Source organism: Ipomoea nil, unplaced genomic scaffold (genome assembly GCF_001879475.1).
Source record: "Ipomoea nil cultivar Tokyo-kokei standard unplaced genomic scaffold, Asagao_1.1 scaffold1074, whole genome shotgun sequence".
Taxonomy (NCBI): Eukaryota; Viridiplantae; Streptophyta; class Magnoliopsida; order Solanales; family Convolvulaceae; genus Ipomoea; species Ipomoea nil.
The window spans coordinates 2,480,597-2,500,284 of NW_017617502.1; the positions used below are offsets into that span (position 1 = coordinate 2,480,597).

The following is a 19,688-nucleotide window of genomic DNA, read 5'->3' on the forward strand; positions in this document are numbered from 1 at the left end:
CTTTTAAAAATGATATCAATTTTGTTATCTCATATTTGTAATGAATTTCAATAAATATTTGATTTTATTTTACATCAAGATAAATTCAAATAATTTATAATTATTTTACCAATTTGGTTCATATAAAATATTCAATATTGGCCATATTAGGAACGATTTTGAATAATATTTGATTTTATTTTACATTGTGGTGTTCGCAGAAATTTATAATTGCATTGTTGATGAAATAAATTAATTGTTACATAAATACTGCAATTCCGTTAAGAATTTTAAAATGATTTTACACGCCTCCACTGAGGCTCGAGCTCATAATCTTCCAAATGGAGTCCAACCCGGGTACCATTAGACCACATAGTCATGGTATTTGATGAAATTAATTAATTTCTTATAATATTAAATTTGGTAAATTGGATCCAATCCGCAATGATAAGGTTATCTTGTATTTGGAATGATTTTACTTTTAAAAATGATATAAATTTAGTTATCTCATATTTGGAATGATTTTTAATAAATATTTGATTTTATTTTACAACAAGATAAATTCAAATAATTTATAATTATTTTATCGATTTGGTTCATATATTCAATATTGGTCATATTTGAAATAATTTTGAATAATATTTGATTTTATTTTACATCGTGGTGTTCGCAGAAATTTATAATTGCACAGTTGATTAAATGAGTTAATTGTTACATAAATACACCAATTTCGTTAAGAATTTAAGAATTTTAAAATGCTTTAGCAGAATTGAAGTTATGAAATTAATTAATTATTATTATATTAAATTTGTTAAATTGGATCCAATCCGCAATGATAAGGTTATCTCATATTTGGAATAATTTTGCTTTTAAAAATGATATAAATTTAGGTATCTCATATTTGAAATGATTTTCAATAAATATTTGATTTTATTTTACATCAAGATAAATTTAAATAATTTATAATTATTTTATCAATTTGGTTCATATAAAATATTCAATACTAGTCATATTTGGAATGATTTTGAATAATATTTGATTTTATTTTACATCGTGGTGTTCGCAGAAATTTATAATTGCACTGTGATGAAATGAGTTAATTGTTACATAAATACTGTGTTAGGAATAAAATGTAATAGTTTTGATGGGCCAAATTTGTATTTTTAGAACTCCCCTATTTTATTTTGAGTCTAGTTGTCTATTAGTCTAAGTCCCAAGTCAAGCCATAAGACCTACGAATTTCTTAGCAAAATATACTTATCCAGAATGTTACTATTTGAGAATTATTTACCTTGAAAAACACCAAAGGAACAAGTGGTGAAGTGGATAAGGAACAAGATTGCTAAAGTTAAAGATCACAAGTTTGAAACTCAATCTTTACATTTTTTAGAAGGAGACAAAGCTAAGGTATGAAGGGGACGACGGAGGGGGGAAGACCAAGAAGCAGACTCGAAGAGATTTATTAATCAATCAAAAATGCTACTAAAGTCATTCTGGGAATAAAGATTAAATCCAGAAATATTAATTAATGAGTTAATATGGCGTAGTGGTAAAAGTGTGGGAGATAGATTTTGTTAGGCTCGTGTTTGAATCTCATTGGAAGCATATTTTTTAAAAGATGACACTTGTTGAGTGCATGCTAAAATGTGGACACATGTCTTGCTAAGTTGACTACAAGTTTGGAAGCTTGTGGACATGATAAGGAAGGTGCACGTGAATTCTTCTACACATTTTCTTTCTCATTTAAATACTTTGCCATGTATCTCAAATCATTCTCAGCAGAAGAAAATTTCGGAGATACATTATTTCACTCAAGCAAGAATCAGCAGCAAATCTTTTAGAAGATTTCATCATTTTGAATCCGTCAAGATAAAGAAATTATTTTTCGGAGAAGATTCAGCTGATGAGCCGACATATACAACTTTTGAAGTCTTGTTAGGTGAGGATTTTTAAACTCACTGTAAGAAGTCCATCTCTTGCATTAAATCACCGCAATGCAAGTTGGCAATAATGTGTAGCTGATCAAGATGAACGATCAAGATCATCAACTGATGCTACAATGGTAATATAGCTTCTTCAGCTATATATACCAAGAAGACTTGAAGATACAAGCAGAAGTAAAAAGTGAAAAAGAGAGGACGGGGGAAAATACATACAAGGAAAAAGAGCAAAGAGGCAAAACACAAAGAGCAAAAATTCAAAAATATCTAGTCTGAGCTTTCACGAGATATTCTTCAAGTCATTAGAAGAGAAATTTGTTTTCTATATTTCTTTTCTCTACCGTGTGTAGAAAGAGGGTTGAGTGTAGCTTTGTGCAAGACACTACCCTGTTGAGTGTAGCTTTGTGCGAGACACTCGTGGTTGTTGAGTGTAGCTGTGTGCGAGACATTTGGTACGTGGTGCTGAGTGTAGCTGGGTGCAAGACACTTAGTTGTTGTAGGAGTATAGCTATGTGCGAGATACTCGGGAGTATAGCTTTGTGTGAGATACTCGGGATTGAGTGTAGCTGTGTGCAAAACACTCGGGAAGTGCTTGTGTAGCACTTGATTCACTATTTGTATCTGGGTGAACGAGATAGTGAATTTCCTCCTTAGAGTGAAAGGAGAAGAGTGGACTAGGAGGATTACACCACATCTGAACCACTATAAATCGCCTCTCTCATTTACATACTGCTCTTATTTATCATTGCATGCATACTAACCCATTAACTATTCATCTTATTTATTTGTCTTATTGATTGAGTTATGTGACTTTACAAGTACATGCAGACACAATTCCATTTGGACTCATTCATTGATTCACACGTGATATCATATATATATATTGAGTGAACCATCTCTTTAAATATTCATTTGTTGTCTTGCATGTTGAATATTTGACTGACCCATCTTATACTGTACAAAATTTATTCATCTGGGTCTAGTAGCTTTCACGAATGCATGTGGGCATAAATTTGCATACTTATTATTTGAGCCATTACCAGCATATTTATAATATTGCATGTGATATATCTCTTTGATTTTACGTAACACTTGGTTGATATATTATTCCGCTGCACATCTAAATTACATATCTTGTTATTTAGAGTTGAAATTACCAAAGTGTTATTTATTGTGAAAAAGTTTAAAAAGTCTATTCACCCCCCCCCCCCCCCTCTCTAGACTTTTACCACCCTATCGGGACCAACATACTGCAAATTGCAAAGTGTTTTGATTTTTGTTATCTTGTGTTATTAATTGTTAACAACTCTACTGGTCAGTATCTTGTGCATGTAGATAGTTTTCATTTTTATTTTATCTTGTGTTTTCTTGATTTTCATATGTTAATTGTGCAGGGATGGAAGCACAATTATATACGCAAGGAAATTGTCCTCATTTCATGTATTCTTATAATCTGCAACCAGTCAATATGTGGAATAGGTATGTTGTATATTTTTGTTTATTATGTTCGATAGTGCTTGCTTTGTTCTACATAGCTAATTGATTTATAGTTTAAAATAAGGTTATTAATTGAACTGATTATCAATGTATAATAATTAATAAATCTTATACTAAAATATAATATATTGGAATAAAAAAACTTAATGCAACATTTAACAATAGAATAAATCATTGTGTATAAAACACAAATCTAAACCCAAACATTATTCAACATTAAAATTTGTCATAAAAAAATCATAAATAGCCCACCAATTAAACCCAAAACTTATGCAATTTCAAGGTTTCTCTAACTTCACAATGGATTTGGCATTCTCCTCCACATTTGATGAAATCATCCGGTCTACGCTTAACGCTGTGGTTGGAAGATCCAGATTCAATTATCTCAATTTTAGCATCTTATTGGGGTTGTTCTTTTATTGGTGTGGTGGCCTCACCCTAGAAGATAATTCCTTAAAAAAAAATGTACATAATTCTTTAGTGACTAATATTTACGAAGTTAGAAGAAACAATATAAAATATAGTTTATTAAATTACAAAGAGAAATTACCTCAACACTGTTAACTTGTTCAAGTTGTAAGGTTGAAAATGCAACTGAATCCTATAGAATAAAAATACATATATTATTTACTTTTTTATTATTTAAAAGTAATAAACTATAAACTATTAAATTATGTATACGGGTACCCTGATCTATTAATTAATTACAAATTGTGAATGATTATTAAAACAAAAAACAAATACACCAAATTTTCAATGATCTTATAGTCTTTTTTTTTTTTTTTTTTAATGTAATAGTGCATCAAAAAAATATAGATTTTAATAATTTTTTTCAAAATGTGGCGATATGTTTATTTTTCATAAAAGGACAAATTTCAATATACCAATACATTTACATAATTAAAATATTATTATGCCAAAAGAATACCAAATGTAAATAACAACATATACATCCACATCTTCAAGCACAGATTCTATGATTGCTCCACGGTTATTCTTGACTCCGTAGAGACAAATCAATCATACTTTTATTGCCCACGCAGCACTATAGGCGTTTATTTTATTCAATAGAATAAAAGCAGGAGCCATTATATTATATGTAGTTATTTTATATGGAGAATATGTATCTGAACCAGTGAGATACAATGAAATATATGAAATTGGTAGTGGTAATATGTTTCTTGAAATACTTGATTTATATAGTGGTAGTGGTAGCATAATTGAAGTTAGGAAATTTGATGAAATTAATTATTATAATATTATATTTGGTAAATTGGCAATGATTTTTGTATAATTGCTTTAACATTTTTGTAATTATGTATATAAAGTATATGTAAAATAAATTAGCAGAATTGAAAGAATTGAACTAATTTAAATTTTTAAAATAACAAATACGGAGAAATGAAATTAATTATTATAATATTATATTTGGTAAATTGGCAATTTTTGTATAATTGAAGAATTGAAGTTAGATTGTAAAATGATAGTATAATTGAAGTTGATTTAGGAAGTTAGGAAATTTGATGAAATTAATTATTATAATATTATATTTGGTAAATTGGCAATGATTTTTGTATAATTGATTTAGCATTTTTGTAATTATGTATATATATGTATATAAATTAAAGTATATGTAAAATAAATTAGCAGAAATGGGGTGAATTTTTTTTTTTTTTTTTTTGGGTGGGGGGGGGGGGGTGGGGTGGGGGTGTGGATTTGGCCATTCATTTTGCTTTAATATATATATATATATATATATATATAGAGATAGAGATTCTTAATTCTTAATATTAATATAAATATAATATAATATATATAATATTATATTAGTATTCGGAGATTGGGATCGATTTTTTCCATATGGGGTGGGTTCAATTGACATTCCTAGATAGATTTTAATAAATTTTTATTAACATTCATTGAGTCGTTCAAAATTTTTTAAAACTTTGTAAGACTTTATATAAAAAATATTTATATACTTTTATCAACTATTTTATTTTAAAAAGTCTACAAAAATCATTGAAATTCTAAATTGAATACATATTTACAAACTTTCAATGATTTTGATTCTTATCATTTATAATTTTCTTACAAAATATATTATAATATTAATAATATATATATATATATATATATATATATATATATATATATATATATATATAAACAATTATACTTAAGATTTCCCCCAAAAAAAAAATAACTCAATTAAAAAAATCGTTACCCCCTGAAAAAACTTTCCGTTTTTTCGAAATGTAATGACCAGAAGTGCTACTGATAATAATGATCCGCAATATACTGTTAGGTATCTAGCAAAGAGCTATTATTTGCAATAGCAATTTGAGACTGCGAACAACAACAAGGTGCTACTGTTTCCAGCCCCAAATTGTTGTTGCGAACATTAGTTCGCTATTCGTAGTAGCATGTTGTTAAAGAAAAAAAATATTACGAATATAAACATAAAAATAATAAAAATTGAAATATACAAGTATTTATATGAATATTATGAAACATATAGTAAAATTTGACGGCAATAGATGAAAAATTTGTTTTGTTTATGTATTAAGGGAGAAAAAGTTCCTAAGAGAAAGTTTAGAAGTTAGGAAGAAAAGTTACTAGAGAAAGTTTAGAACTTAGGGATAAAAAGTCCGTAGAAAAAAAAAATCAAAAATCAAAATATACAAGCAATAATGAAGTAAAAATAATATTATTTCGATTTTTTAAAGTAAGATTGTAAAGTTTAGGAGAGGGAAAAACTTAGTAGAGTTTAGGTATGAAGAAAATATAATTTTTTGAATTTAGATATAAGGTTTATAAAGTTTAAATATGGAGAACAAAAATAGAGTTTAGAGAGAGAGAGAGAGAGAGAAAAAAACCTTCAGAGTTGGGAGAAAGAAAATTTTTGAAATCTTAGTGTTGAATGTTGGATTTCAACTATTTATATTTGAGAAAGAAAAGTTTACAAAAGTCCTATAAATTCATAACTTTTTGAATACCTTATGACTTGTAAAGACTCTTTAAAAGTCTTAATCGAATACTACAAGATTTTTAAAGACTCTTTAAAAATCTTTATTGTATACCGTCCTACTTTTAAAGACTCCCTAACAGTTTGAATTGAATACCTCCAAACTTTTAAAGTTCATAAAAGTCTATAAAAGTCATGATTGAATACACCCTCCTTTCATGGGTTTACAGACTAGGAATATGAATCAAAATAATAGTCAGTGTTTGGTTGACAACTTTTTTTTTAAAAACAACTATGTAATTTGATTACCCCTTCAATTAAAAACTTCATCATCTTTGGCAAAAAAAAAACTTCATCATCTAATTAAAAATGGGTATCATTTAGGGGTGGGCGTAATTTGAATTATCCGAACTAACACCCGAAACTCTAACCGAATTTTAAATTTCGGGTGAACCCAAATAATTATCGGTTCAAATATTTTAAATTTTGGTATATCCAAATATGAATTTGATTCGAATATCAGGTGTTAAAATTTTTCCATACCCGAACCTCAACCCATATTAACCGAAATTTTATTATAAATATAATAATATACATTATATATTTAATTTTAAACGTATTTCATAATTAATAATATATTAATTCTCAAAACTATCTTAATTTTGAAAGCAAAGTTGCGAATTTTCATTACTGTAAGTGTGGAATAATAACATCAGGAGGGACCTCGTCCCAAAACATAGCAATATCCTGGTCAGTGACCATTGTAGCTAGGGATGACAATGGGTCGGGTGTGGGTCGGGGAGGGCTACATCCATCACCCGACCCACCTTATATTTTCTCCACCCACCCCCACCTCCAACCCGCATCGGGTGGACTTTTTCAGAACCCACCCCCACCCCCACCGAGTGCGGGTGCCCACTACGGGTACCCGCCACTTATCATCTTATTATGTTTTTCAAAAAATAATATTTAAATTATTTACACATAATAAAAAAATAAAATCCATTAGTGATACTAAAACATAAATAATGGAAATATTTAAATATAATAACTAAATTGTTAATTTTTAAAAATAAACTTAGTAGTTTTGATATAAAAAATAGTAAAAAGATACACGGAGTTATATAAACTATTATAAATAACTACATACTAGTATTTATTTTACTATTATATATATATACACACACATGGTGGGTCGGGTGGGGTTCTAGGCGGGTCTTGTACATAGAACCCGAATCCAACCCGACCCACCGCGGGTTTTCTTTTTTAAGACCCACCCCCGACCCACCACCCACCATCACCCAAAAAAACCCGATCCATGCGGGGTGGATTCGGGTGGATATCCACGGGTCAGATTGAAATTGCCATCCCTAATTGTAGCTAAAGTATGTGCGATAGTATTTAAACGTCTAGGAATAAATCTAACTTGACATGAAATAAATTGTGTCATAACCACTTGACACTCATGAACCACAATTCCAAGATATGACCTGGGTAGTGAGTCAGCTCTAGATAGGTAGGCTTGCAAGACCGAACAATCCGTGAACATAGTAGCCTCTGTTACATGTCGATCCCTCATCCACGATAACGCCTCTTTACATGCTAGGGCCTCCGCTGTGATAGCATTTTCACAAAACGGAAGTTGTCCCCTTGTTGCCGCCACAAAAGCTCCGGTCCCATCCATTAGTACCGCCCCATAAGCTGCCGTCCGTGATAGGGAGCTCCATGCCGCATCGACGTAGCACACTGGACCGTGCGTGACGCTGGGAAGCTGCTGCATGGCAAATGGATGATGCTGCTGTGTTGTCATTGCTTCCCGCGGCAGTGCTGCTGTCCAGGCCGCAAGGTTTGCTTTGGCACAATTCCATAAATTTTTCGGCGGCTTCATACTCCTCTCCCAAACCGCAGAGTTTCGCGCACTCCAGAGGTGATATAAGACTGCAACAAATTTAATTAGATTATCCAATGTTAGAACAGACATTGCATTCTGAAACCACTCCACAAAGGATCCCCCAAACACAGAAGCTATATCAAGACCAGAAACATTCCAAACATGACAAGCATATTGGCATTCAATCAAGCAATGCATAACATCTTCATTAAATTCAAGACACATTGGGCAGGCTAAAGACACATCTACTCTTCTACTTGCCAAGGCAGTTGTAGTTGGCAAAATTCGACTTATGGCTCTCCACAAGAAAGTTTTCCATCTTGGTGGCACATTCAACTTCCACAATGCATTCCATCTATTAAATCCAGTATTATTTTTGTATCTCCCCCACAACGGAACGGTACACACTTTTGACAGAATATGACCCATTATGCTCCTTATACCAATACCATGAATCCTCATAGTCCGGACAAACAGGCACCCTGCAGATTCGGTTCACATCAATCGGGTCAAAAATATCATTCAAAATATCCAGGCCCCAAGTACGAGTATCCTGATCAATCGAACCTGACACCCCTGCTTCATAAATATTATGTGGTAGAACAGTATGGATTTTATAATCCAAATCCAGAAGCCAAGGATCTTTACCTATCAATGTTGTCTCTCCATTTCCAACCCTCCTCCTTATCCCTCCACATACAAGGCCATGGGCAGCCATAATACTCCTCCAACAATAACTTGGGTTATTTCCCACAGTGACATCTATAAAATCAGATTTAGGATAATACCTTGCCTTATATACTTTTGCAGCTAAAGACTCTGGCTTTGTGAGAAAACGCCATGCCTGCTTCCCCAACATAGCAAGATTAAAGGCCTTTAGGTCCTTAAAACCCAGACCCCCAGCTACCTTCGGCCTACTGAGTCGATCCCAAGCTATCCAATGAATACCTCCTCCTCCCGTACCCCCTTCTCCCAATAGTATTTATTCATGGTCCTTTGAATCGCCACACACAGTGAATCTGTTAGTAAAAAGACACCCATTGAAAAGGTAGGCATAGCCTGGGCTACCGTTTTCAACAGAATCTCCTTACCTGCTTGTGACAACAATTTCTTATTCCAAGATCCCACCCTTTGCCGGATCTTTTCCTCAATAAACGCAAAGACCTGTTTCTTATTTCTTCCAATAAAAGACGGTAACTCCAAATATTTTCCAAAATCATTAGCCTGGGCCACCCCCAGCACCGTAGCTACTTCATCCCTTATCTCTTCTACTGTATTTTTACTGAAGCATATACTAGATTTATGGTAATTTATAGACTGGCCAGACAACTTTTCATATTGCTCCAAACATTGCTTTACCGCTCCCCCTCCTGGGCATTTGCCTTAAAGAACAGAAGGCTATCATCTGCAAAAAAACAAATGAGAAATAGCCGGAGCCCCCCTTGCCACTCTACACCCATGGATAGCTCCCAACGACGGTGCCTGCTGCAACATCAAGGACAACCCTTCTGCACAAATAATAAATAGATAAGGAGACAATGGGTCTCCTTGCCTTAAGCCCCGTGTTAGCGTCACAACTCCTCCAACTGCACCATTTATAAGAATATTATATGAAACAGAAGTAACGCACAACATAATCAAATTCACCCATCCTTCTGCAAAGCCTAGCGCTAACATCATCTGTCTTAATTAGTAATACTATTCTGTCTTATTTTTAGTTTGATAATATATAGAAAAATAAAAATACAAAAATAATAAAATCGTAAAAAAACTCAAAATAGATAAATATAAAATTTTGGGTATATCCAAACTAACCCGAAATAATTTCACTCAACCAATATATCCGAATTAAATTTGATTCGAATATCGGGTGTCAAAAACATCACCTGGAATTTTTGAATATCCGAAATAAAATTCGGGTGTCATCCAAACCGAATCGACGCCCACCCCTAGTATCATTATATCTTATTGATAATATGATTTTTAAGTTTAGATTAGTGCTTTTAGATTTTTGTTTTAATTTTTTTTTTTTGTTTATATTGCTGCTTTGGATATCATTATATCAGGATCAATTACTTTGATTTTTTTTTATATTTTTAAAACCTTTATTCCCATAATAGAGTTATTCATAACCGAACATCAATATTAGCAATCATTTCAATTACACCCTACTATCAAACGTTCAAAATGTTTTCACCAAAACCTATCATAACCAAATATTTGATTCTCATTCCGATTCCTATATGCGAACCAACACACTCCCTAAGTTGGGGGTAAAGAAGGAAGAAACATATTGCATGAGGTAAGTATTCTGTGGGTCCCGCATTGGATTTTTTTTTTTTTAATTTTAAAAACACTTCCTAGTGTGCATTGCGCGTTTCCACACCAAGCGTGCCCATCAAACTATGCACTACATGTGTTTGGCGTGTGATAAAAGAAGACAAAAACTTGTTTGATGAGAATGCTCTAAATCCTCTAATGCAATAAGTCATTTGACCAAATACTTAAAATAATTTATTGCTTAGTCAAACAAGTCAAATATTGTCAACCCAACCAAATTTTGGCTTTATCGACCATTTATCAAACACTACATGTATCTTAAAGACATCAATCAGGTTATATTATTGGTTTTTGCACATATTTGTTGTGTTAATAAAGCTATATATTGTACTTAAAATGTTGTACATAAAGCAGAGGCGGTGTCTGATTTCCTCCCTCCTTCTCTCCTTCGCCACCAGTTACTCCCTCCTCTGCCATCCTCATCGCAAACATCATTCGCCTTCATCGTCTGCTCTCTTGGTTTCCACTCCGCCGCCTACGCCGCCTTTGCCACCGATTACTCCTCCATCTCCACCGCTACCGATCACTCTGCTGCTCCCCTTTGCTTTGGTTACTGGTTTTAATTTTTGCTTGTAGTTTTTGTGTTTTCCCTTGTTTCCCATTGCTTGTTTACTGGTTTTTAATTTTTTTTTTTTAGATCTTTAAGGGAAGGGGGTCGGGATACCCAAGTATACAAGCTATTACATCAGTTGACGCCATAATGGGACGCCAATAACATCATCATCTACTGCTTATAAAACCTCACCCAGAGGTTGACTAAGAAAATGGTTGGGTGCCCCTGAAAGCCATTGCTGCAAGTATGTCCACAACTGAAAAAGCCAATTGAGCTACAAATTATATTTACTGACGGTGACGCTCAAAAGAGAGAACGGCAAACTGCCTCCATATATGAGCATTCACTTGTCAAGCATCCATTTCCATAACATCATTGGATTTCTCCAGTTCTGATTGGGGTGTAGTTCTAATGTCGGGCGGGTTGTTTCGAGCTTGTGACTCCAGGATCTGCATTGCATGTGGATCTTGCCCTGCGTCTATATGATGGACCACCGTTCTAATGATGGTCTTGCCTTTGTTTGTACCTCGGACCATGATATGTTCGGCTTCTACTGCAGCTTTCCTTGAATATCCTCCCCTTCCGCCTCTTTATCTGCCACAAGCATTGATAGTTCCTCGCAAGAGTGGAGGAAAGGCTTCTAGTTGAACCCAAAAGCCTTCATCCTTGCCATTAGTAACTTCTTCCATCTGGGGGCTGAATATAGTCTTTCCTCTATTAGCATGTGTCTATGGTGGGCTGCTAGGGCCTGGTAGCTGTGCTGGTAAACCAACTTGGATGTTCTATCTCTAGCTGATCGAGGACTGCAAATCGCGAGTTAAAAGCATATGGTGTGCCAGAACTTTTTCGGGATAAATCATGTGGTTTAGGTCTCCCCATGGGACCATTAAAACTTCCTTGTTGGTTCGGTTGTCTATCTGGTTTTTTTTCTTTGCGGGTTATAAACATCCAGGAGTCGAATCGTTCTATAGGTTCTGGTTTCTCTGGTCTTTCTTTCGTCATTAGCGGTGGCATAAACAACTGCTCGTTACCTGCTTCCTTCACTGTTTGATTAGCACTTGAGGATCCTTCTGCGGCATTATGAACATACTGGTTCTGGCCACATTGTTCTTGGCGATAGCCGTAGCGTCCACACTTGAAGCACACCAAGTGTAGTCCTTCGTATTTTATCGTACGAATCTTTCAGCGCAATTTGAATTTTGATAGTAATGGTTTTGTGATGTCAACCTCAACACATAGAAGCGCAAATTTGGCCTTCGATACAAGACTAGTGGTGGAATCAACTTTGATTGGTCGGCCGATTCTCCTTCCGATCTTCATCAAAAAAATTCTCTTCAAAATACTCAATGGTAAGTTCGGGAATCGTACACATACAAGAAGCTTCTCTATTTTGTTGCTTAGAGGATCAAAGTCCAGAATCCATTCTTACACTATCAGATAATGATCTAAAATCACCCCGGGGCCTTCATACTAGTTTTTAAATTAGCTGCTTTATTTGAAAAAAAAAAAAATGTTGTACAATGCATTATTATTGAACAAAACTACCCCTATTGTATTTTTGTTTGACATAATCATTTTTATATCGTTATAACTCCGTTATTATTTAATAAACTAGTAAATTACTTGTGCAATGCATGAATAATTTTTTTTTTATATTTAGATAATAAAATTAAAGATAAAATTATAAACAATTCTAATATTTGAAAGTATACATTTATTTGATTATAAAATTAGTGCAAAAATTTCACTCAATTAATTAAATAATATATAAGTCGTTTGTTTGCAATTATCTTGAAAAAATCAATATGTAAAATGGTTTATGTAATTATATTATTATTACTAAAATAAATATGGAAAAAAGGGAAAATAATTTAATTTTATTATTATAAAAATAAATCCAACAACCCTTATTTAGCTTAATTACCATAGGCATATCTAAATGAATTAATTGTAATTATTATAAAAATCAATCCAACGACCCAAGTTTAATTGTAATTATACTAATATAGTAACTAAGAACTAATATAGTAATATCCATGTAAATATTAGCTTAATTAACATAATAATTATTAGTCAATTATACTGATATCTATGTAATTAATTACCATAACAATTATTATTATTAGATAAATATAACAGTTGCAAATAAACAAAACTTCGTAATATTTATGAAAATAATTCTGCTCATTTTTTTTTACTTAATTTCTCATCCATTAGATCTTACAGATCCATGGTTTAAATTTGTCTACAAGTCCTCATCTGGAGAGTAGTTCTCATATGATAGGATTCTATATATATATATATATATATATATACACTGTATACACACACACGTACGTATTGAACCTGAGTGCACTAAACGACGAAGTCGGTAACTGGGCTACTTTGCATTAGGATTTCATAACGAGAAATATTCTGAAACACGCATTTTGCTAACGAAAATCTCTAACAGCCGCTAAGTAGGAACAAGACCCCCAATTTTCATGCTTTTTAGACACAACTAGCTAAAGCAAAGGCAACCCACCTTTTGAGTTTTGAGGTTAAGCAAAGAAGCCAATCCCAGGCTATGCCTGGTTGCCACCACCTCTTGGACCTCGGTTGCCTATCCTTCCACGACTGCCTCCACGACTGCCACCACGACCATAAGCCCTTCCACCTCCACCTCCTCCATATCCAGAACCTATTCAAACACAACAGTATATCGCTATTTACTGATAATGAATGCCATCGGTAAAAAAAAAATTATTTCCAATAGCTAAAAGGCTAACAATGAGAGCACAACTTATGTGAGATAATCTAGCAATTATAGTACTGTATACTAACCATGATATCCCCAACCACCATGACCACCACCTCGACCCCAGTTTGAGTACCCAACATTTTCTGCAGGATAGGTTGGGGAATACAATAAGGTTCATAGATGTACATCATGCATCAATAATTAACATATAATCATGCAAACTAAATCAAACACCTTGATAATTTCCCTGATAATTCCACTGATAGTTCTCTTGATAGCTTTCACGGTTGTTGCCCTGATAGTTTCCACGGTAGTTGCCCTGATAGTTTCCATATCCACCTCTGTTCCAACCCTGTCCTCTGCCTCGACCATAAGAATCTAACAAGGACAAATTATATTTTAATGACACAATCAGCAAACGTTTGATTAGTTCACAATCCCAACTGGCCCATTACCTCCGCCATAGATTGGGCGTAACTGTCTAGGTGGTTGTTGTGACTGATAGTTATTATACCGTTTCCCTTCCTCAACATGAGACGGAGCTTGATACCTAATGGAATAAATTCAGTCAAGGACACAGAAAAGATAGTCAGACAACATACAGAAGAAATACAGCAGTCTGCATGCCAAAATGTAAAATTAAATTAAAAATCTTGTAAACAACAAAACTATTGCTAAGAAACTTTAAAACAAGAAAACAATCAGCACTAGGCAAAAATAGAAAATTTAGAAAAATAGATTAAGCTTTCATCGAGAAACAGCATATAAATTGAATACCAGAACAAGCAGCTTGGAATTATGAAATATAGCTCCAATTAAGTGTCGACACAAGTGGAAACATGATACATGTCAACATCTAGTTGTACTCCCTATCACTCATCACTCTGGTCCATGTCAATCAGGAGAAACTCACCCAGGGGAGTTCTTGTTCAGCTCTTTTGTTGATAAGGTGATTGAAATCATGGAAACGTGGCGAGTCTGTTCCACTCTAAAGCAGACATCATACAAAATTATTCAAGAATCAGAACTTCTCTAATAGACATGTTTCAACTCAAAAACAAGTGAATGACAGTAAACCTTGGTCAAACTTACATCTGTAGCCCCTCTTCAATGGGTTCCCAAACATCTGTTATGCTTACAGAGCTAATGGAAGTATCTTGGTGCAGTCCAGGAAATCTTCTCTGTAACTCAATAAGAACATAGATTAACCTCCAAGTGTAGTAGTGTACTACACTACTACTATAAATCAAAACAAAGAAAGAAACAAGTAGGACTGATGGGTAGAGAGAAAAAATCTCAAAGTAAAGAAATAAACCTTGATAATTTCTGTGATAGCTACAGTCTTGCTGATTGCCTGACCCATTGCTTTCAAGAGGATATCTTTCCCACGTCTCTCCTAAACAATAAAATTAATGTCAAACTCTACATAAGATACTCTTGCCAGATTCTATGTCAATCAATAAACGATCATTTCATCAATACCCTAAAACCAATAACTTAAGTGCAACAGGTTGGCATGTCATTCAAGCAGTTTATTATAATCAGATGTTTATGGAATCAAATGTTATTGCAAATATATTCTACTGAGTAATAGTTACCAACTATCTTAAGCACCAAACAAAACATGAAACCTAAAGTTTGAGAAAAATCTAGTAGAGCAAATTATTGAAATGCAATAAACCATAAATTTTGAAGAAAGCATAACATCGAAAGATGGGAAAAAATGACACATGGACACATACAAACCATTCTGAGACGGCATAGGCATTCTCAGGTGCAATTCATAACAATAATAAGCAATTAATAGCTTATTTATAATTTAAAAGAATTCAAAGCATGTAAAACCTTGTAATAAAGAATACAAATGTATTCAAATTAAACATAGATCATGTACTGTAGTAGCATCCAACAAACTACAAATGCCTGTCATCTAGGAAGAGAGGGAAGAAACATGCACAAATATAAACTAACAAATTAAATTCAATTAATGGAAAAAATGTAATTAAAATTAAAGAGATATCACCTGCAGTCTGAAAGAACTCTAGACAACTGAGGTTAAACAACCACACTAAAATACAGTGTACACTTCAGTAGCACTCACTCCTTCCTATTATCAATCCATATGTGCAAACAAGCAATTATAATTACAAACTACAGAACTGAATTCCAGAAAATGATGCACAAATGCAGACAGACCAACCAAAACACTTGGAAATGAACAAACCAGCAAATGACATTGCAAATTTTTAGCACGAATACTCACTAAAACTGCAAAAATAATATTAAAAAAGTACAAAAAATAACGAACAGAAAACTAAGCATTCATCATTATAAATCCCAAACACAGCATGCAAAAATGTGCGCCCTCCATCATTACTACTATAACACTAAACCACACCAAAATCAGTTAAAGTACGGAAGAAGTCCCTGGAAGAAGGAAAAATTTGAGCAAATACCTGAAGAAGAGTGGTAGCATAGTTAATGTAGTTTCGGACCAAGCCCTGAGTAGTGATTCGGATCTCGTTCTCGTTTATGGCCGATTCTGGTTTCGGTTTCTCGACCTTCTGGTATCTATCCATGGAAGCTCCGAGTTCTCAACCACAGAGTGGAGTAGCTGAGAGAGAAGAGAGAAGAGAGAGAGAGCAAAACCTTTAAACCCTACAATCTTTTCTCTTTTTTTTTGGTAAGACCTTTAAACCCTATAATATCTCAACTGCAGAGTGGAGTGAGGGAGAGAGGGAAAAGAAGGCTAAACCCATGACAACCGGCCAGCTGTTCACAAGCTCAACTAGTCATAGCAATCGTTATACGCTGCAGCACAGTACACAAAGCAATGGGTGTTCCGCGCCTCCAAAACGATGTCGTTTAGATAAGTTAGGTAATGAGTTAATGTAATTATGTGTATTTGTTTATATAATTATGTATATTTTTTTATACAATTATGTACTTTTTTATACAATTATGTACATCTGAAACATAAAATTTATGTGTATTATGTTAAGAGTTTATGTATATTATGTTAAAAGTTTATGGATATTATGTATTATGTTAGATTATGTGTTTTATCTTTAAAAAAAAATATGTGTATTTTGTTATACAATTATGTACATAGTACATTCATGTATACAATTATATGTATTCTAGTATAAAATTATGTACATTCTTGAACATGAGACTTTTTTTAAAGAAAATTAACCGCCAACACAAGGTAGCGAAATTTAAAAAAAAAAAAAAAAAAAAAACTGTAATGACGTCATTTTGTATCAGGGCGCACAATGCAATGCTCGCCCTGGTGCATGATATAAATTGCCCTGGTCATAGAGGTGAAATTTGGAAAGAATGACTAGGGATCTAGTCTCATCAGCGCCAGTCAGTTTTTTTTGAAAGTTACTGGCTCTATTACATTGTAGTATCTGTTCATATACTTTCTCAACCTACTGAAACACAAAGAACCAATAACGCCTCCACTGAGGCTTGAACTCATAATCTTCCAAATGGAAGTCCAACCCGGATACCATTAGACCATATAGTCCTGGTTAATTTATCATGATTTACATCTTCCTAGATACTCTGTCAAATCGAGAAATTAAGGACCCTTAGAAAGTTAGAGTCGGGAATTCAACCTTTTGAGAAGAACAAAAGAAATTAGCAATCACAGTCCATACTTCATACGGATCCCATTTGACACTTGTTACACCATAGATCAAGTTAAAAAATTAGGTGTACTTTCTTTCCCTTTTTTATTCTTTTTTTTTTTTTTAAGGAAAAATTAGGTGTACTTTCAATTAACATATAATAAATTATGTCTTTGTAAATAAGTTAATACTTAATTTAATTTTCGCCTATAGTGATTTTCTTTAATTTAATCCTAAATATCTTTTTGTACTTAATTAGACCCTCGATTTTAATGATTTTATCGAATTGAGTCATCTGTTAAGATAACTTGGTAATTTCACATCTATTAATACTCAATTTAGTATTTTTGTCCTTAACTTTAGTAGTTTTACCCAAGTTAATTTCTGACTATAGTGGTTTTACCCAAATTAGTCATCAACTATAGTGGTTTTTATCGATTTAGTCATTGATTCTAATAATCGAGGACTCAATTGGGTAAAACCATCGAAGTCAATGACCTAATTAAGTACAAAAAGTCATTTAGGACTAAATTGAGGAAAACCACTATAGTCAATGACTAAATTAGGTATTAACTTGTTTGTAAATAAATTAAAGACATACTCCGTAATTTATTAATTACAGATATATAATATGTTAATTGCAAATGCATAATATATTAAATGCATATTATGTGTTTTCAATTTATAGGTGAACCTTTGTCCATTGTATGATTTACCCCATTGAAATCAATCATTATTCTATGAACCATGGTGTACATTATTTGAATACTAAAAGTACATTATTTTGTATACTATTAAATAATGTACATTCAATACACAAATAATATATTTTTAGTATATTAAAAATATACATTGTATTAATGAAAAGTACATTATTTTAGTACTGAAAAGTACATTATTCTATACACTATTTTATGATTTTATCGGAACCAGGTCCACATAAACCGGGTATAACAGTATAGCACGGGACAAGAAAATAATACTTTTATTATCGGGACATGAGGCCCAATAGAAATAAGTACAAAGCCCAAAAACACCCGCCCAAAATAGCGGCCTCCACGTGTACAACATCTAGGTAGCGTCAACTCCCACCAGACACGCGTCCCACGTAGTCCTATTGTGCAGCCGCCACAACTCCCCCTCCACTTGCCAGGCGCCACGTGCCCAAGGAACACGGAGAGACCTGCGGGACCTGCGCACGCCTCCGCGCTCGCGCACCAAGACAGGGCATGTCAGCGCGCGCCCCTGCACCCGTGCACCAAAGCAGGCCGCGCGAACGCGCGCCTAGGCAGGCTGCCTAGGTGGCGACACGACCAGCCGCCACCCTGGGCGGCCGGGTGCGCTGCCGAGGTGCGAGGGGCGCCTTGGCCTTGGGCAACCAGCGCATTAGCTAGCCCGCCCCCTCCTTCGCCTTGCACCGCTTTCTCTCCCCTTGCACTACCTCTTCACCTGCCTTGCACGCCTCCTTCCTTGGCCTCCGTGCTTGCTTGCCTGCCTGCCTCCATGTCATCCCAGCCTGATAAGATTTGGGCCAACATCTTTCCTTTACCACCCTCTCTTGGGCCAAGATTTTCCTTGCCCAACAAGACTTATCCAATAAAATGGGCACCGGGGTCCTATTTCTCCATCACTATCAAATAATGTGCATTCAGTACACAAATAATTAACTCTTAAAATGAATCTTATATTCATGAAAAAGTATATTATTTGAGTACTGAAAGTACATTATTTTATATACTATCAAATAATATATATTCAATACAAAAGTAATGTACTTTTAGTATATTAAAAATGTACCTTGTATTTATGGTTCACTAAAAAATTTGCCCTTTGAAATGCCGTAGTTTTAGGCTTTATTCAAAGCCCGATTGGCAAATTATTCTATGGACCTAGGTCCACCTTGCAAGGTGGACCAATGTTTAAAAATATACAATATACGTACTGAATATAATGTTCATTATTTACATACTGAATGTTCATAATTTTACGTACTAAATGTTAACAATTTACATATTAAATTTTCACAATTCAAATTGTGAACATTTAGTATGTAAACTGGCGGAACCCGATTCAATCGTTATATCGTTGGCCGCGGTCAAAACGGTGTCGTTTCTTTAAGTAAAGAAACGGCGCGCCGTTATAGTTAAC

At 33.8% G+C, this 19,688-nt stretch overlaps 1 protein-coding gene across 2 annotated transcripts; it reads right to left on the reverse strand.

Annotated features, from left to right (window-relative positions):
• Positions 1–13,521: 13,521 nt before the first annotated feature.
• LOC109182735 (heterogeneous nuclear ribonucleoprotein R-like) lies at positions 13,522–16,681 on the reverse strand. 2 transcript variants are annotated; one of them, XM_019332903.1, is made up of 9 exons: positions 16,596–16,681; positions 16,362–16,554; positions 15,221–15,301; positions 14,998–15,086; positions 14,819–14,893; positions 14,355–14,455; positions 14,140–14,286; positions 13,989–14,048; positions 13,522–13,845 (listed from the first exon to the last, which is right to left on the reverse strand). In XM_019332903.1, the coding sequence occupies exons 2-9, from the start codon at positions 16,482–16,484 to the stop codon at positions 13,730–13,732; spliced, it is 792 nt and encodes a 263-aa protein (XP_019188448.1). In that variant the 5' UTR covers positions 16,485–16,554; positions 16,596–16,681; the 3' UTR covers positions 13,522–13,729. The 2 variants fall into 2 exon arrangements, with proteins under 2 accessions (XP_019188448.1, XP_019188449.1); XM_019332904.1 differs by having other exon boundaries at positions 14,140–14,283; positions 14,361–14,455; positions 16,362–16,680.
• Positions 16,682–19,688: the final 3,007 nt, after the last annotated feature.